The 19,891-nt window shown below is 50.3% G+C and overlaps 1 protein-coding gene across 4 annotated transcripts in view; it reads left to right on the top strand.

Moving 5' to 3' along the window:
* MMP28 (matrix metallopeptidase 28) overlaps nucleotides 1–19,422 on the top strand; it is a 30,491-nt gene extending 11,069 nt beyond the window's left edge. Inside the window, exons 2-9 of one of the 4 annotated variants that reach the window (XM_004092720.2) lie at nucleotides 5,597–5,676; nucleotides 5,845–6,032; nucleotides 11,851–12,075; nucleotides 14,972–15,217; nucleotides 16,903–17,052; nucleotides 17,363–17,530; nucleotides 18,244–18,306; nucleotides 18,385–19,422. In XM_004092720.2, coding sequence (XP_004092768.1) covers nucleotides 5,597–5,676; nucleotides 5,845–6,032; nucleotides 11,851–12,075; nucleotides 14,972–15,217; nucleotides 16,903–17,052; nucleotides 17,363–17,530; nucleotides 18,244–18,257 — 1,071 coding nt within the window. In that variant the 3' untranslated portion in view covers nucleotides 18,258–18,306; nucleotides 18,385–19,422. The remainder of the gene's footprint in view (nucleotides 1–5,596; nucleotides 5,677–5,844; nucleotides 6,033–11,850; nucleotides 12,076–14,971; nucleotides 15,218–16,902; nucleotides 17,053–17,362; nucleotides 17,531–18,243; nucleotides 18,307–18,384) is intronic. The other 3 variants (XM_003281371.2, XM_030809170.1, XM_030809169.1) reach the window with 3 other exon arrangements.
* The last annotated feature ends 469 nt before the right edge of the window (nucleotides 19,423–19,891 follow it).

Here is a 19,891-nt window from a genome sequence, read left to right on the forward strand (position 1 = left end):
TGGTCAAGCTGGGATGAGAACTGGAGCTCCACCTCCCACTTTTGTGTCTTCTCCTGGGATTCCTTTGTCATGCTGCCACTCCTCCACCCTGACCCCACACCCCTGCTCCTTCTACCGTGCAGAGTAGACCATTTCTCTTACCTTTGCAGGAGGAAACTGAGGCATGAAAAATGCCTCACAGAGAGGGTTAGGGACACCTCCAGAAGCAGAGGAAGTTTCAACCCCACCACCTCCTCACCCGGGAATGTAGACCTGCCTCCACTCCACAGAATGTGAGAGCACTCAGCCCTGACAGCATTAAGGAGCCCTTTCCTGTATGTGTTTTAAATTTTTTTGAATATACGCATGTTAAGCATAAAAGTATAAGGGAGCCCATAAGTCCTGATAATCCCTGTTATAATACTTCAGTGCCTTTTTTTTTTTGGAGACGGAGTCTTGCTCTTGTCACCCAGGCTGGAGTGCAATGGCATGATCTCAGCTCACTGCAACCTCCACCTCCCGGGTTCAAGCGATTCTCCTGCCTCAGCCTCCCGAGTAGCTGAGATTACAGGCACTGGCCGCCACGCCTAGCTAATTTTTTGTATTTTTAGTAGAGACGAGGTTTCACCATGTTGGCCAGGCTGGCCTTGAACTCCTGACCTCAGTTGATCCACCTGCCTCGGCCTCCCAATGTGCTGGGATTACAGGCTTGACTGCGCACAGCCACTTCAGTGCTTTTACAGAAATACAAAATGTCAAATTCCTAAAATTTCTTTTTCTCATTCTTTCAGTGGCTCTGCTTGGCTGGTGTCCCGGGCACATACTCATTCTGCTTACTGAGATTTTAACTCTGCCTTGCAACCTACAGGGTCCCAGAGGCGAGTTAGGAAGAAAGGCCCAGGACTTCCCCTCTGAGGGACCCCTGAAAAAGACCCTCACCCCCAACCCCCATCCTGCCCTCCACCCGACCTTGCCTGCCAGAGTACTAGGCACAGCAGCCCTGCCAGGAAACAAGAGACGCCACCAGTTAATTTCCCCTCCCTCCCACTCTGTCCAAGGCTTCAGAGTTCCAGAACCGGAGCCAACTCCCTGATAAGGGCTGGGTGTGTTTGTGGAGAGAGGCACAAGGGAGTGCCAGCCATGCCGACCTGTGACCTGGTCTCTCCCAAGTCATTCGCCTAGCAAAACTGCCTCTAAGGAGACATTAATTCCCTGGCTACCTTTAGAAAGTCCTGTGTCCATCCTCCCCAAAGGAAAGGGAGGAGACAAGGAAGAGAACCAGGTATCCAGCTGAGGTCAGGCAAGTCTGAGACAGAAGCACCTGAATTGAGAACAGAGGTGTAACTGCCATGTTCAAAGCAGTTCCCTTTTTACAGATGGACTGCATTCCAAAAGTCTGTTGTTAATGTTCCCTCTAAGGTAAATCAACCAGATCAATTGTTTATTGAGTATTTACTATGTACCAGGCACTATGCTAAATGTGCATTCTTTTATTTACTCCTTCTGAGAACCCTGAATAAGATCAAGAATAAATTGAACTTATTCTCACTTTGTGGATAAAGAAAGAGGGGCTCAGAGAGATTAAATAATTTGTCCCCAGCCGGCTGGATGTGGTGGCTCACGCCTGTAATCCTAGCACTTTGGGAGTCCGAGGCAGGTAGATCACGAGGTCAGGAGATCAAGACCATCCTGGGTACCACGGTGAAACTCCCGTCTCTACTAAAAATACAAAAAATTAGGCGGGTGTGGTGGCAGGTGCCTGTAGTCCCAGCTACTCGAGAGGCTGAGGCAGGAGAATGGCGTGAACCCCGGAGGCAGAGCTTGCGGTGAGCTGAGATGGCGCCACTGCACTCCAACCTGGGCGACAGAGCGAGACTCCGTCTCAAAAAATAAAAATTAAAAAAAAAAAAATTTGTCCCCAGCCATCTGGCAGAGTCAAGGTTGGGAACAGATTTTCATTCCCAAACCTGGTGGCTATACCGTGATGCCACACGATTTTGAGCAGGAAATAACTTCCCAAATTAAGCCACCAGAACACTTTTAATCCATTATGCATCCAAAAATAGTGTACATTTGCAAAGGGAAAAAAGGAAACAATAGTTCTGAAATACTAATGAATTAATGCAGAAAAACAATGAAATGGACTAGGAAAGTTATGTAGAATGAGGAGTCTATGAAAAGTTACTTTATTGAGAAGAGGATGTGGAGGTTGCTGAAAATGAATGTGAATTAAATCCACAAGGGGAAGCTGGAGACTTGCAAAGATTAGGGGTTTGCTGGTCTTAGTATCTAGCTTCATTCCCAACTTGTGCATTTTCCTTGAGACAGCAGCTATGATTGGACTTATTTTGAGTTAAGAAATACAGCATGGTGGCCGGGCGTGGTGGCTCACGCCTGTAATCCCAGCACTTTGGGAGGCTGAGGCCGGCGGATCACGAGGTCAGGAGATTGAGACCATCCTGGCTAACATGGTGAAACCCCGTCTGTACTAAAAATACAAAAACAAAATTAGCTGGGTGTGGTGGCGGGCGCCTGTAGTCCCAGCTACTCGGGAGGCTGAGGCAGGAGAATGGCGTGAACCCAGGAGACGAAGCTTGCAGTGAGCCAAGATCGCACCACTGTACACCAGCCTGGGTGACAGAGCGAGACTCTGTCTCAAAAAAAAAAAAAAAAAAAGAGAGAGAGAAATACAACATGGTAGGCATGGTGGCATGCAGCACCTGTAGTCCCAGCTATTCAAGAGGCTATAGGAAGATCACTTGAGTCCAGGAGTTTGAGGCTGTGGTGAGCAATGATCATGCCGGTGAATAGCCACTGCACTCCAGCCAGGGCAACATAGTGAGACCCCCATCTCTAAAACATAAAACATAAAAAAGGAAAAGAAAAGAAAAAAGAAATACAGCAAAGAAAAGTGGGGGTAAGAGAAGAAGACAGAAAATTATTTCTGTATAGGTAACACAACAAGGAGGGGCAAAAATTGAGACTATGTAAGTAGCAGAATTCTCTGTGTAGAAGAATTATGCAGCTGAGGCAACATTCTTTTTTTATCCAAGGTGACATTTATGTAACTTTATCAGTGAGAAGGGCAAGCAGGGAGCCAAGTGCATCATCTGCCCAAAGGGTAAGAACTGGTGATAGGTAAGAATAATAGTCACACTTTTCTCTCCACTGGCCTCAAATAACTTGATTACTGAGAGAACAGCTTCCAGGTGTGTTAGGGCAGGCAGAGTCAAAGGCACCTGGACCGTGAGATGTTCTCAATTATACCAATTTCCCCAGAGGAGCTTGTCCTGGTCCACAGCTTTATATCACCTACATGCTGAAATATTCAGGCTTCTGCTTTGAGCTCTAGGATCACACAGCCAGTGCCACTTTGAAATCTCCAAGGTAATCTTAAACCCACGCACCACCATCTGTACCTCCTGCAGGCTTCCTCATACATTAAATAGCATCACCTTCCAAGCCAAAAACTTAGGAGCATCCTGGATTTCTCTCTTTCGTTCCCCACCAATTAATCCATCAGCAAGACTAAAACAACCTACACTTCTTATCCTGGCTGACAGCCCTGCCTCTCTTTCTGACTTCATCTCACACTCTGTTTCTTCACACTTACTGTGCTCCAGCCTTCCTTCTGTTCCTTAAACATGTCACTGTCATTCTTAGCCTAGGGCTTTTGGATTTGCTGTTTCCTTTGTCTGGAACACCCTTTCCCACCTCATTGTATGGCAAGCTTCTCATTCTTTAGGACTCAGATTACGTATCAGCTCTTTGGAGACTCGACTCCTTCCTGACCTTCTGATGTGAAGTTTCTTTAAATTATTCTCAGTCATATCACTTGGTTTCTTTTCTTCATAGTACCAATTTATGTCCTTTATTTATTTACTTTTTTTTTTTTTTCTTTTTGGGACAGGGTCTTGCTCTGTCGCCCAGGCTGTAGTGCAGTGGCTTGATCTCGGCTCACTACAACCTCTGCCTCCCAGGTTCAAGTGATTCTCATGCCTCAGCCTCCAGAGTAGCTGGGATAACGGGTGCCCACCACCATGCCCAGCTAATTTTTGTATTTTTAGTAGAGATGAGGTTTCGCCATGTTGGCCAGGCTGGTCTTGAACTCCTGACCTCAGGTGATGTGCCCACCTCAGCCTCTCAAGGTGCTGGGATTACAGGCGTGAGCCACTGCACCTGGTTTAGGGATGTCTTATTTTTTATTATACCTAGCAGGGTACCTAGTACATTGCATTAATTAATGAATGAATAAAAGAAGCTTTCTAATTCAAAAAATACAACTTTTAGAGAGTCAAGTTTTTTTTTTTTTTTTTTTTTTTTTTTTTGAGCAGTAGCAAGATTTATTGCAAAGAGCGAAAGAACAAAGCTTCCACAGTGTGGAAGGTGACCCGAGTGGGTTGCCAGAGAGTCAAGTTTTTATATTAATTATAAGGTTAGTGGTAAGTGCATTTGTTGTTCTAGGACCTTTAATATAGCTATATTTGGGCTGGGCATGGTGGCTCACGCCTGTAATCCCAGCACTTTGGGGGGCTGAGGTGGGCGGACCACCTGAGGTCAGGAGTTCGAGACCAGCCTGGACAACATGGTGAAACCCCATCTCTACTAAATACAAAAAATTACCCAGGCATGGTGGCGCATGCCTGTAATCCCAGCTACTTGGGAGGCTGAGGCAGGAGAATCACTTGAACCCAGGAGGCGGAGGTTGCAGTGAGCCGAGATTGCACCATTGCACTCCAGCCTGGGCAACAAGAGCAAAACTCCATCTCAGAAAAAATAAATAAATAAATAAATAAATAAATAAATAAATAAATAAATAAATAAATCAATCTACATTGGTGGGGAAGATAACTGTTTTTTAAAAAATCCAGAATTAGACAATTCACAACCCAGCCATGGCAGAGCTAGCACCTGATAAGCTCCTAATCAATACCAAAAGATATTCTAGAGAATGTAGTTGTTTCAGGATGCATATGAATAGTGTATATGCACATAACACATAACGCATATTATAATAGCCACTCTGTATGGAGTCTCTCCTATGTGACAGGCACCATGCTAAGTGCTTTATAAGCACTCTTGTGATTAGTCCTCACACACACAAAAAAAACCCTATAAGGTAAGTACTAGTATTAAGCCCACTTTACAGTTGAGAAACCTGTGGTTTAGAGAAGTATCTTACTAGTTGGAATTCAAACCTAGGTGGGTCTGACTCCAGAGCCTGTTACTCTACTGTCTAGCATGTCCTGCTAGATTCCTACTGATGCCATAAGATATGGGTAGGTACTGCTGGCCCAGTAGGTACTGCAGGGCAGGTACTGCTGGCCCAGTAGGTACTGCAGGGCAGGTACTACTGGCCCAGTTTTAGGCATAAGGAAGCAAAGGTTCAGAAATATTGAGTGACTTGCCTGAGAACATCAGCTAGTCAGTGGTGACCTGGAATTGAGTCCAGGTCCTTTTGGGTTTAATCCCAGAGCTCATTCTGCTATAGCTTATAGACCCTCTTGGGCAAAAGACAAGAGGTGAGACTGGGCAGGATGTATGTGCCATGGGCCCTTGGGGACCAAGGGAGGGGAAAGGATGCTATAGAAAAAGCAGATATTCCTCTCTCCCGCAGGCATTCCTAGAGAAGTACGGATACCTCAATGAACAGGTCCCCAAAGCTCCCACTTCCACTCGATTCAGCGATGCCATCAGGTAGGGTGGAGGGATGTGGAGGACTTGGGGTAGGGGTGCTAGGGTGCCAAGCTCTGACCATTTCCTCCCTCCTCCTGGAAGCCTGGCTGGCCATGCCCCAGGGAGGCAGACCTCCCTGCCCTCACCCTTACCACTCACCCTCCCCTTGCGGTCCTTTCCTCCTGACAGAGCGTTTCAGTGGGTGTCCCAGCTACCTGTCAGCGGCGTGCTGGACCGTGCCACCCTGCGCCAGATGACTCGTCCCCGCTGCGGGGTTACAGATGCCAACAGTTATGCGGCCTGGGCTGAGAGGATCAGTGACTTGTTTGCTAGACACCGGAACAAAATGAGGCGTAAAAAACGCTTTGCAAAGCAAGGTGAGTGCTGTTAAAATCTGGCTAGGCCAAGATTTCCCAATGTCTTGAAGCCAATGGCTAGGAAAACAGCTGAGCCTGGGACTGGGCTTTGTCAGTAACCTCTCTTCCTTAGGGCACAGGAGGAGTGGGTGAATAGGACCTCTTGGCTTAAGGACCATGATTGTGAATGCAGACATTTAAGTCAGAATGACACCTACATTGATGAATTTTCATTGTACAAGTGTTTTTCCAGATCAAACACAAAACCCATGTAATTCCTTGATAAATTTTCAATGCAGGGCAGTTAAACTGTTGCTAACATTTTTCATTTATATTTACTGAGGTTATTTTCATCAGAATTCATTCTTTTCCATAAGTTATTAAACAAATGTGTGATCCATTGATTTACTTTGTCCATAGCATATTTTTAACCACTTTATTGAGATATAGTTCACATCCCATACACGTTACCCATTTAAAGTGTACAATTCAGTGGTTTTTAGGATATTTGTGGAATTGTGCAACCATTACCACAATCTAATTCCAGAACATTTCACCACCCTGAAAAGAAACCCCATGCTCATTAGCAGTCATTCCCCCTTCTCCCCCTCCCCTAGCCTCTGGCAACCGCTAATCCACTTCTGTCTCAATGGATTTGCCTCTTCTGAACATTTCGTGATAGCACAGTTTACACATTACAGTTTCTGCTGTCATGATTTTCCTCTTGTAGCTTTATTTTGTTTCTTTCTTTTCTTCTCCTCCTTCTTTTAGCCAAATTTAATATTCCAGAGGTTAAATGGTACAGATCTAAGATTTATGAAGATTTGATTCTTTTGTCAGTTTTTCACAAATAACAAGTTTCACTATGCATAATTTTTTTTTGAGACAGAGTCTTGTTCCATCACACAGGCTGGAGTCAGTGGTGCAATCTCAGCTCACTGCAACCTCCTCCTCCTGGGTTCAAGCGATTCTCCTGCCTCAGCCTCGCAAGTAGCTGGGACTACAGGCACATGCCACCATGCCCAGCTAATTTCTGTGTTTTTAGTAGAGACAGGGTTTTGCCATGTTGGCCAGGCTGGTCTCGAACCCACCTCGGCCTCCCAAACGGCTGGGATTATAGACGTGAGCCACCGCGCCTGGCCTACCGTGCGTAATATTAACAATCTGATTGTTTTTACTGAGTCTAATTTTCTCTGCTCAATTTTTGCAGCTTTCAAGATTTCTAACAAGATGGGGGTTTTTAACCAGGTTTTCATCTATCATTAATTTTACTGTGAACACTTTGAGCCATTGCCACTTTTAATTTGTGTTGACTGCTTTTACTGATAGTATTCATTAGGAACAAGACAGAAAGCACATAGTTTGTTCTCATTTCTTAGCTAACCTGTAAGGAAATTGTGGGCAGTTCCCCTTCACTGTTGGAGGGTGGCTGTTTCCAGGTGTTTGCCAAACCAATTCTGCTTCACCTACATGCCCAGCCACTCTGGGTCCTCAGTACTGACTGCTTGCTTTCCTGGTAAAGCAAGGAGTCAGCAATGGGGTCCGGCTCTGGAGTCAAGATGCCCTTGGTGTCAGCATGTTCTGTGTCCCACCGTGTTTCTGGGCAATGGAGAGGAAGAGTGAAGTAGAAGAGCAGAGAGCTATGAGTTCAAGAGGCACTGGTAGAACAGAGAGCAGCATCCCTGGAGCCAGAGGCCCTGGGTTCAAGTCGCAGCTGTGTGGCCTGGGCCAGGTCACTTTGCTCACTGTTCCTTCATCCGAGACATAGGCCCTTCCAAGTTGCAAAGGAGAGATGGTCCTTGATTACCAGGTGGAAGGGGGCTTGTTGTGAGAATGCAGTGGAAAGTGGGGCAGCCCCAGAAACAGTCCAGCAGCTATACTTTGACCTGAGCTCTGGGGCTGCTTCCTTCTGGCTGTATCTCACCTTCTCATGTCCCAAAGGAAGGATCTAATAGAGTTCATTTGTTACTATACAATTTCAAGCATCTCTCTCTCTCTCTCTCTTTTTTTTTTTTTTTTTGAGATGGAGCCTTTCTCTGTCACTCATGCTGGAGTGCAATGGTGCAATCTCAGGTGACTGCAACCTCCACCTCCCGGGTTGAAGCAATTCTTCTGCCCCAGCCTCCTGAATAGCTAGGATTACAGGTGCATGCCACCATGCCAGGGTAATTTTTTTTTTGTATTTTTAGTAGGAACGGGTTTCACCATGTTGTCCAGGCTGGTCTCAAGCTCCTGACCTTAAGTGATCACCCACCTTGGCCTCTCAAAGTGCTGGGATTACAGGCGCAAGCCACCATGCCCAGCCAGAGCATCTCTTTTTGATAGAGGATAGTATTACTCAGTTGCCAAATAAAATATAGGATGCCCAGTTAAATTTGAATTTCAGATGAACAACAAATAGTTTTTTTTTTTTTTTTTTTTTTTTGAGACAGAGTCTCACTCTGTCGCCCAGGCTGGAGTGCAGTGGTGCGATCTTGGCTCACTGCAAGCTCCGCCCCCTGGGTTTGCACCATTCTCCTGCCTCAGCCTCCCGAGTAGCTGGGACTACAGGCGTCCACCACCACGCCTGGCTAAGTTTTTGTATTTTTAGTAGAGACGGGGTTTCACTGTGTTAGCCAGGATGGTCTCCATCTCCTGACCTCGTGATCCACCCGCCTCGGCCTCCCAAAGTGCTGGGATTACAAGCGTGAGCCACCACACCTGGCCAACAAATAGTTTTTTAAAGTTAAAAAAAGAAACTTATCTGGCAGCTGGGCACAGTGGCTCACGTCTTTAAGCCCAGAGCTTTGGGAGGCCGAGGCAGGAGGATCATGAGGTCAGGAGTTTGAGACCAACCTGGCCAACATGATAAAATCCTGTCTCTACTAAAAATACAAAAAGTAATTAGCCTGGTGTGGTGGCACGCACCTGTAATCCCAGATACTCGGGAGGCTGAGGCAGGAGAATTCCTTGAACCCGGGAGGTAGAGGTTGCAGTGAGCCAAAATCACGCCACGGCACTCTAGCCTGGGTGACAGAGTGAGACTCCGTCTCAAAAAAAAAAAAAAAAAAGGCCGGTGCGGTGGCTCACGCCTGTAATCCCAGCACTTTGGAAGGCCGAGGCGGGTGGATCATGAGGTCAGGAGATCGAAACCATCCTGGCTAACACGGTGAAACCCCGACTCTACTAAAAATACAAAAAATTAGCCGGGCGTGGTGGCGGGCACCTGTAGTCCCAGCTACTCGGGAGGCTGAGGCAGGAGAATGGCGTGAACCCAGGAGGCAGAGGTTGCAGTGAGCCAGGATCACGCCACTGCACTCCAGCCTGGGTGACAGAGCGAGACTCCATCTCAAAAAAAAAAAAAAAAAAAAACAAAAAAAAACGGAAAAAAAGAAACTTATCTTGCAACCTCATTGCAGGTACCTGCTCCTCTGGCCTGCCTGCAAGTCTCTGTTCCTTCACTGAGCTGGTGGAGGTGGGGGGCACCAGGGTGTATCTGGGGTGGAAAAGGAAAGAAGAGGGGAATGTATATTTATTAAGTATGGACTACATGCCTAGCAGCTCCATGTTGCTGTCTCATTTAAGCCTCACATCTTACCATGGGAAAGTCTTATCAACCCCATTTTGCACATAGGGAAACTGAGGCTTGGAGAGATTCCATAATTTGTTATGTAAGTTTGCAAGTAGAGGTACTGGGATTCTAACCCATGTTCTTTCCACGGTGTCAGTTCCCTGCTGGGAGTCGGAACTCCAGGGTTCTGCCCAGGCAAAGCTTTTAGCTCTCCTCCCCCTTCCCATACTTTTTCCTTCCCTCTTCCTTTTTGAACTTTGAAGCAAGGGTGTCAGGGGGTACAATGCCAGGTGCTACTAGGGCCTGGGGGTCACCATGAAAACCAGCCCTCCTTGGCCAGGAGTTTGGGTCAGGGCCTGAAGCGGCTAGCTTTCTCCATGGGAGCAAATCTGGAGGGAGACAGGGGCAAGGGCTCAGACTGCTGGCCCCCAGCCAGGTCCTTTCTTCCTGGCAGGCACACCAGCGACACCCCCTACCCTGCTCCTCTCTCAGGAAAACAGTCCTTTTCTCTCAATTCCCATTCCTATTCATCCTCCCTATCCTTCCCCCAAATACACGCATGCACATACTCAGTTTCCTACAGGATTTTATTCTGAGACCTGTCACCTTCACTGGCGGCCTAGAATGAGAAAACTGCCCACCATCCCCTCTTCTGCCTGTGAAGTGAGGGACCCCACTAGCTGCAAAGAGGCAGGAGCCATCTCACACTATGCTGATGGATTAAAGGTTTGTGAGGGGAAAGAAAGAGCCTGGAAGGTCGTCCCCCACAGCAGGGTGTGAAAGAGCCCAGCGCCCATTGAAGACTTACAGTGTGCCCAGCAGAAGCATGACTGGCACATCACAAACCCTCAGCCGCACCTCTGGACCCCAGGCCTTCCCTCTGCCTTCCTTGTCTCCCTCCCTTCCTTAGAGTCATTCCCTCTCCCCTCGTTAAGCGTTGGTCACTGGCTGGGAGGCAGAGGTTGGGTGGCTGCCAGGCCAAACAGGCCCAGGGAGGCGGCATTGCCTTGAATGGAGCTTGGCTCAGGGGTGGGAGAAGGGATGTGCCCCTCCCCCACTTGCATTGGTGAGGAGAAGGGAGTCCAGCTCCTCTGCTTTCCAAGACCCTCCCTTACATCTGGAGAATCTCAGCTCATGCTTTGACCGGAAGGAATGATGTTTGGGCAGATTTATAAGCCTGGAGTCCTGGCAAATGTGCCTGCCTGTCTATGTGGAATAATGGAAAAGCCCTGGATTAGGTGTCAGGGCCTGCCTCAGCTACTCACTCATTCCGGGACCCTGGGCAGGCCCCTTGTCCTGGGGTCTCAGGTCTCAGTTACCGCACCCTTGGCCCAAGAGTCCTGCCTCCAAGCCACGAGTCTTCCACTTGAGGTTACAATCCCAGTGCCTGAGTTTGTAGGGCTCAGAGATAGCCCACAAGAAACTCGGGATCTGGCCCTTCCAGCCATGCTGCTGCCGGGTGCACGCTGAGCTGCAGATGGGCCCAGACTCAGTTGACGGGGGCTGGGGCAAGAAGCCAGAGTCTCAGCCCTCGGGGGGAGTTGCAATTTGGGGCAAAGGGAGAGAAACCCTTAACAAAGCAGAGATGGAAAACTTTCTCTCAGTCAGTGACAAAACACACCCTTTGTTCTTATTTGTTTTCACCTCAGAGCTCTCCAGAGTCCCTGAGGAAGCGAGGAGGAGAGGGGCAGGAAAGAACCTCAAATGAATGAGTCTTGTGGTTGTTGGCTGGCCATAGGCCCCAGGCCCTGGAAAGGGCAGAGAGAAGTGTCTAGAGGTGGCAGGAGGGTGTGAGGCCTGAAGAGAGATGGTGGGGGGCAGGGGGAGTCACAGCTGTGGCCTCTGTGGCCCCACCTCTCCTCCACTCTGACACTGCAGGGAGGGGCTGGGATTTGCTGGTAGCAACAGACACAGAACTGTTTTCAGACTCAGCCCAGGCTGGGGGGAAGAATAAGACCCTAGACCAAGGGTTCAGACAGACTCCTTCAGAGTGGGGGCTTCTCCTGGGCAGAGGCTGCATCCCCGCCAACACACTGGGACCTCCACAGTCCAAGCCACTGTACTGGGGACTGTCCAGGGTAAGGGGAGTCCTCTCAGTCTGAGGGCTGCCCTCAGCCAGGCAGTATCGCCCCAGTCAAAGGGGGAGCTGCCTAGGGCAAAAACTGTGTCTTCCCCATCAGACCAGGGGCTGCTGGGGGAGGGCCTACACCTCGCCATCGTACTGGGTCTGTGGGGACCAGACTCAGGCTCTGCAGCAGGTGTGACTGACGTGGGCTTTCTGGGTGGCAGGTAACAAATGGTACAAGCAGCACCTCTCCTACCGCCTGGTGAACTGGCCTGAGCGTCTGCCGGAGCCGGCAGTTCGGGGCGCTGTGCGCGCCGCCTTCCAGTTGTGGAGCAACGTCTCAGCGCTGGAGTTCTGGGAGGCCCCAGCCACAGGCCCCGCTGACATCCGGCTCACCTTCTTCCAAGGGGACCACAACGATGGGCTGGGCAACGCCTTTGATGGCCCAGGTGCTGACACAAAGTCTCCCTCCCACACAGCAGGAGGGGACCTCAACTTGGAGAGGCAGTTTGGGGGTGGCAATGAAGCATTCACCCTCCCTGTGGCCTTGGCTGAGGCGCATCTCCCTGCAAAGAACCCTCAGCCTCCTCATCCCAAAATGGGAAGAGTGGTCCCTGCCCCATTATGTGTCACATGTCTGAAGGGACAGTCAGATGAAGCTCTGCAAGGAAAGTGCTTTGCAAATTCTCAAGAGTAGTATGCATTCTGGGAGAATCTCCCGAGGTCCCATCATCCATCCTCTGCCTCTAGACAGGCCTGGGCTTCTCTTGTTCTCCAGAGTGGATGTTCACTCCAGAGCCCTAAAAAACATCCACTGCCCACCCCCAGCTACCACAGCCGCTGCCACAGGGCAAGAGGCACCCTACTCCCGACAGCCCCAACAGAGAAGTGCTTCATATACCTACACCACGGATAGTTCTGTTTGTCCCCAACCTGAAGGCTCTGGCTGCAATTTAAACCACTCTCTTCCCCTTCTGCCCAACACTGGCCTTCAGAACCTGAATATAGGCTATTTGCACATTTCCCCTCCTAACGAAGAAAGGAAACCTAATCAGACCCCTTCAAGCTGGGGACTTAAGCCCTTGTATGGCCTGGGAACTTAAGCCCCCACCTCCCTCGCACCCTCCTGCTTTCAGTCAAGTACATCTATAGCAAAGCCCACATCCAGGCCCTGCTGCTGGGGCCTGGGTTAGGACCAGGAGAAATCTAGGCTTTGCAAGAATCCACAGGTAGTGCACACATGCACCTATTTGTGACTGACTTCATCCACGTAATCTACCTGGCATGGTTCTATCCATACCTAGTTAAGACAGCACTGCACTGGGAGTGAGGGCATCGGGATCCCCAAGCAGCTCTCTGATTTGGGACAGATACTTTGTCTTTTTGAATGGTGGTCTTCTCTCCCAAACCTGCCCATCCGTCTCCCAGTGAGAGTTGAATAGAGTGAACAGTGCTCAAAACAGCTGGAGACATATTCAAAATAGGCATGTATTCCTCCTACATGCGGCTGACTTTCCACGCCCCCAGGAGACTCTCCTTTTAGTCCAGCACCCCCCATCTTTGCCAGTCCCAGTTGGCCTGGGGTCCAAGAAGGCAAAGCTGGAGGGACCCTCAACAAGCTTCTATGCAAACTTTATCATAGTGCAGTTTTCTGACTCCTGTGTCAGGGTCACCTGCCCCTGTGGAAGGTGAATCGTTAGGGGTGGTACCCTGGCACCTGCACATCTAATAAGCTCCATCTGGGGCACACTAAAAGCTCGAAAATCACTGATCCGGCCCAACTCCCTCTGCTCATTCCTGTTAGAAGTAGAGAGAGGCCCCCCAGAGGTGCCCTGGCAGAGGAGGGCAAGAACACAATAATATATATATATTCACTTCTATATGTATGTATATTTTATTTAATAAAAAGTATATATAAAATAATAAAAATAAAAAATATATACTTTTTATTAAAGAAAATATACATACATATAGAAGTGAACCATCTCAAGTTTAGCATGATGAACTTTCATACACTGAACACTCCCAGCACCCAAATCAAGAAACAGAAGGTCCCATCATGCCTCCTTTTAGGGATAACTATACTGTACCTACTTCTAGATCTTTTCGAAAGTAATTCTTTTTTTTTCTTTTTTTTTTTTTGAGATGGAGTCTCACTCTGTCACCCAGGCTAGAGTGCAATGGCACGATCTCGGCTCACTGCAAGCTCCACCTCCTGGGTTCACACCATTCTCCTGCCTCAGCCTCCGGAGTAGCTGGGACTACAGGCCCCCGCCACCACACCCAGCTACTTTTTTTTTTTTTTTTGAGACGGAGTCTCGCTCTGTCGCCCAGGCTGGAGTGCAGTGGCGCAATCTCGGCTCACTGCAAGCTCCGCCTCTCGGGTTCACGCCATTCTGCTGCCTCAGCCTCACTTTTTATATTTTTAGTAGAGACAGGGTTTCACCATGTTGGCCAGGATGGTCTCGATCTCTTGACCTCGTGATCCTCCTGCCTCGTCCTCCCAAAGTGCTGGGATTACAGGTGTGAGCCACCGTGCCCAGCCGGAAAGTAATTCTTAAGTGGCCCTTATTATGTGCTAGGCCCTGTTTCAAGGATCACTTTTTGTTGTTTTTGTTTCATGTTTGTTGTTGTTGTTTTTGTTGTTGTTTTGAGACAGGGTCTTACTCTGTCACCCAGGCTGGAGTGCAGTGGTGCAATCACAGCTCACTGCAGCCTTGACCTCCTGGGACTCAAGAGAGCCTCCCACCTCAGCTTCCCAAGTGGCTGGGGCTACAGGTGCACACCACCACGCCTAGCTAATGTTTTTGTTTTTTCGTAGAGATGGGTCTTGCTTTGTTCCCCAGGCTGGTCTCGAACTCCTGGGCTCAAATGTTCCTCCCACATCAGCCTCCCAAAGTGCTGGGATTACAGGCGTGAGCTACCACACCCTGCTGCATCATTTGTAATACACATGTACACACACACACACACGCACACACATTTATTATTCAGAACAACTCTGTGAGGAAGAAGCTCACCATCATCATTCCCATTTGCAGATCAGGAAGTTAAGACATAGAGAGGTTAAGCTAAATGCTGAAGGTCATACAGCTAGTAGATTGTAAAAGTAGGAGTGGCACCCAAATTGGTGGGCCCATGCCATATCTACACCACAGTGCCTCTTAGGCGTCCACAGCCTACTCATCTGTTCACCTCTGCACACTTCAGGTTCTGCCAGAATTTAGGAGGGAAACTATACAGCAGAAAACAGCCACACACACCCCAGTGGCATTTGCGCTGGGCCGCGAGTACCTGGGGGCGTCGTGGGCCGCGGCACTCCCTGACCTTCTGCCCCGCCTGCAGGGGGCGCCCTGGCGCACGCCTTCCTGCCCCGCCGCGGCGAAGCGCACTTCGACCAAGATGAGCGCTGGTCCCTGAGCCGCCGCCGCGGGCGCAACCTGTTCGTGGTGCTGGCGCACGAGATCGGTCACACGCTTGGCCTCACCCACTCGCCCGCGCCGCGCGCGCTCATGGCGCCCTACTACAAGAGGCTGGGCCGCGACGCGCTGCTCAGCTGGGACGACGTGCTGGCCGTGCAGAGCCTGTATGGTGAGGCCCCGGGACATGCCCCGCTCTTGGTCCCACCCCTGCCCCCCAGGCCTCCTGTCCTTGAACGCCGGCTCCTCAAATAGGATTTCCCATCCTAAGCGCATAGATCTGGCCTCCCTGTCGCCGATTCGTCCCAATTCTAAAGCCCCATGCCCCCCTCAAAGCTGAAAAACCCCGGACTCTTGCTCCCCCGAGTCCATGGCCCTCATCTCTCCATCAGTCCCAACTAATTCCTGTGCACAGTACCCCCAACCCCACCCCTTGCCTTCCACTTACTGGATTTCTGCCCAACCCCCAGCCCCAGCAGCTCCCGCTCACATCATGTCCCCGCCCGATCACCCATACCCAATCCTCGGTCCCAACTCTTCCCCCATCCCAGACCCCAAAGCCTTTATTCCTGCCCCAGCCACTAGCTCTCCCCCAGCCTTTCTCTCACCATGATGCTGATGCCCCCACCCCCAAAGCCTGCCCACCTCTGCCTGGTAGTGGGCTCAGACCAGGTCTTCTTCCCCAGGGTGGGCCAGTGCTACCGCCCTGGGACCTATCTCAGCCCAGGGCTGTCTCCCTTAGAGTGCCATGGGCAGAGCCAGGAGGCCTGGGTTCAAGTCACCTTCTATCCTTGATTAGCAGATGCTCTTGGGCATTTTCCCTCTGTGAACCCTCAGTTTTACCTTCTGTGAAAAGGGATAACAACTGAGGTCCTGCTTACCTCACAGGGCTGTTGTGCTACTGGGTATGAGCATGCTTTGTAGCCTGAGAAACTTATACCCTGTAATACTGACAGCCACTATTTCATGAGTACCTACCGTGGGTCAGGCACTTGACATGCAACACACCCATGAAGTATGCATCTTTTTGTCCACCGACCAAGATAATGGGGCTCAGAGAGGTTAGGTAACTTGCTCAGGGTCATGCAGCTAGGAAATTGCAGACCGGGATTCAGGTGATGGTACCAAATAATAAGCTTGTTGGACTCTGCTTCCCTCCTCTCATAAGTGAAGGATAGTGATGTAATTATTATAATTGCTGTAGTTATCACAGCCTGGGTCTCTGGACTCTGTCCTCATGACACTTGTGTTGCCCAGGAATCAGGGAAGAGGACTCCCTGCCCTGCTTAGTTCCCTTGCTTGATACCCCACTCCAATTTTATCTCAGGAGGTTCCTCTGTCCCAGGATGTTGGGTAGAAGAAGATTCCTGAGTTTAGTTTGATGGTTAGCACCAACAACCAGGAACAACTCTTTTTTTTTTTCTTTTTGAGACGGAGTCTTGCTCTGTCACCCAGGCTGGCGTGCAGTGGCATCATCTCAGCTCACTGCAACCTCCACCTCTCAGATTCAAGTGATTCTCCTGCCTCAGCCTCTCAAGTAGCTGGGACTACAGGTGTGCGCCACCATGCCTGGTTAATTTTTGTATTTTTAGTACAGATGTGGTTTCACCATTGGCAAGGCTGGTCTCAAACTCCTAACCTCAAGGGAACTGCCTGCCTCGGCCTCCCAAAGTACTGGGATTACAGGTGTGAACCACCACTCCTGGCGCAAGAACAACTCTTAACCCCCACTCCCACTCTCCTTCCTTGCCCCTCATATTAGATAATCACTGAAAGTAACCAAGGGAAGGTCTTGAGCGCATAGCATACCCTCTACCCTATGTGTGTTCTCTCTCTCTTATTTCCTTACTCACAAAGGGAAGCCCCTAGGGGGCTCAGTGGCGGTCCAGCTCCCAGGAAAGCTGTTCACTGACTTTGAGGCCTGGGACTCCCACAGCCCCCAAGGAAGGCGCCCTGAAACCCAGGGCCCTAAATACTGCCACTCTTCCTTCGATGCCATCACTGTAGGTAAGAAGGTCCCACTGGTGCTTTGCTTCTTTCTCTCCTTCCACATCTCTTAGGGTCTCCAGAGCTGCAGTACAAGGTGGGGGGATGGATTGTAAAAGCCAGAAATCCCAAGCCACAAGCACGCTGCAGGTAGCAACCCCACACCCAGCAAAATACTGCTTCTTCCTGCCCACTTTCCCCTCTGCACCGACTGTACACACCATACCCTATGTTTGTCCATTTGGGAAACTGGCTTCCAGGACAGCATCTTCCCTGGAAAGACAGCAGGAAGCTGATGGTCACTCCTCAACTCTCTCTTGTCTCTGGGTAGACAGGCAACAGCGACTGTACATTTTTAAAGGGAGCCACTTCTGGGAGGTGGCAGCTGATGGCAACGTCTCAGAGCCCCGTCCACTACAGGAAAGGTGGGTCGGGCTGCCCCCCAACATTGAGGCTGCTGCAGTGTCATTGGAGGATGGAGATTTCTATTTCTTCAAAGGTACTGGCTCTGGGGCAGCTGGGAAAACTGAGCCCTAGAGAGGGAAGGTGTCCTGCCCAAGGTCAAAAGAGGACAAAAGAGGGGAAGACTCTCACACGAGTCCATGATGAAGTCTCTATTCCAATTTGAACCTGTGACCCCAGGGAAGACTCTGTCAGAAGATACCTTTCAGGGATGGATTGGGGAGCAGCAAGTGTCAAGGTCCCAGGGAGAGTTTCAGAGAGGAGTCTGGAGGGAAGCAGAGGACTGCTCTGGAGTTCTGCAATTCAGCAGAAAGAGCTGGATCTTCCTTGGAATCCTAGCTGTGTGGGGTTGGACGTGTCACTTAACTTTTGGAGTGTGCATTTCTCGAATGGGGAAAACAATTCCTCAGATTTGCTGGGGAAGGAGTATGAAAAGAGAATATTGCTGAAGAGTGTGCAATATCTTACTAGATACATGGTAATACTCAGGTAAATAGTATTCATTCATTGGTTCATTCATTCAACCAATATTGAGTGCCTTGTATGCACTAGACACGGTTGGATATGTTAGGGATACAGCAGTGAATGAAACAAAAATCCTTGCCCTCATAGAATTATTAGTAATGATGGCAGTGGAGAAAGCTCTGGGCCTTCCTTTCCGGGCTATCTGCCCTCTGCTGACACCTGCTGGAAGTCTAGACAATAATAGGAGTCGCTACTACCACCCTGCTATTTATAACTCATTTGTAGTGCAATCCATTTGATTGATATGAATACCAACCATCATGGGCTCCAGCTTAAAGGAGAGCAGAGGTATGGGGGACAGAGGTGGGGTAGAGGGCCAATGGGTGACAGCCTCCAGCTCACCCTGGCTCTCCCAATTCCCCACAGGCGGTCGATGCTGGAGGTTCCGGGGCCCCAAGTCAGTGTGGGGTCTCCCACAGCTGTGCCGGGCAGGGGGCCTGCCTCGCCATCCCGACGCCGCCCTCTTCTTCCCTCCTCTGCGCCGCCTCATCCTCTTCAAGGGTGCCCGCTACTACGTGCTGGCCCGAGGGGGACTGCAAGTGGAGCCCTACTACCCCCGAAGACTGCAGGACTGGGGAGGCATCCCTGAGGAGGTCAGCGGCGCCCTGCCGAGGCCCGATGGCTCCATCATCTTCTTCCGAGACGACCGCTACTGGCGCCTCGACCAGGCCAAACTGGGGGCGACCACCTCGGGCCGCTGGGCCACCGAGCTGCCCTGGATGGGCTGCTGGCATGCCAATTCGGGGAGCGCCCTGTTCTGAAGGCAGCTCCTCACCTCAGAAACTGGTGGTGCTCTCAGGGCGAAATCATGTTCCCCGCGCCCCGGGCAGAACCCGTCTTAGAAGCCTCTGAGTCCCTCTGCAGAAGACCGGGCAGCAAAGCCTCCATCTGGAAGTCTGCCTGCCTTTGTTCCTTGAAGAACGCAGCATTGTCTTTGTCTGTTCCCACCACATGGAGGTGGGGGTGGGATCAATCTTAGGAAAAGCCAAAAAGGGCCCCAGATCCCTTGGCCCTTTCCTCCAAGGACTTCTATCCTCCCCAGGCCTTTGTTTCTCCTGCTAAAGGTACAGTTCCTTTTAAGAGGTGACAGCACTGGGATCCAAGCAGGGGGATGAAAAACTCAACAGAGAGATCACAGACCATTTTGCAAGACTGTGCCCTTCTCCTCAGGACCTCCTGGCTCAGTTCTTGAAAAATGGTGTCATATTTAGTCAGAGGCCCCACCCCCAGGAAGCATGGATGGGGATGAAGGTACAGGCGTCTCCAACCTCAGAGGCCCTTTGTGGGGTCAGGACGCAGAGTGGGAGGGAGACTGATGCAGGCCTGCCAGTCCCTGGCTTTTTGTCTGGGGCTAGAATAAAGAGTTGCCTTCAGCTGGTGGGCCGAGAGGCAGGAAGCAGCCTTCCTTGGGCAGTTCTTCCATCCTTTGCTGTGAGAGCAGGAGGGCATGGGTGCAGGGGAGGCCAGGGCCGTGCTCTTCCATCCAAGCCAGGGCCAGGCAGCTGTGTGTGTATGTGCGGAACTGTGATGGAGAGAGGGGGCCTGCCTCTCCTCAAAAAGCAAAATGTCCTTGCAGCTCCAGGCCAGATGGAGAATGATGTGCAGCAGGGAGAGGTCAAGGGGCCTTCCTGGGGCTCTGCAACGCTGCAGGTGCTGGGGATGCAGCCTCCACAACAGGCAGCCCTGCAGGCTGAGGGTGGCCTTGTGCTTTCACAACGGCCGCATTCTCCAGGCCACACATGCAGCATTCCCAAAGCTCCTGCTGTCTGGCCAAGAATAGCTGGGATTCCTGGAGAAGGAACCAGCTCCCCAGCCTCCCTGTCTTCTGCCTCCACCCATGCCAGCATTTATTTTAGCATCTGGTTTTCCAGGT

Source organism: Nomascus leucogenys, unplaced genomic scaffold (assembly GCF_006542625.1).
Source record: "Nomascus leucogenys isolate Asia unplaced genomic scaffold, Asia_NLE_v1 Super-Scaffold_391, whole genome shotgun sequence".
Classification (NCBI taxonomy): Eukaryota; Metazoa; Chordata; class Mammalia; order Primates; family Hylobatidae; genus Nomascus; species Nomascus leucogenys.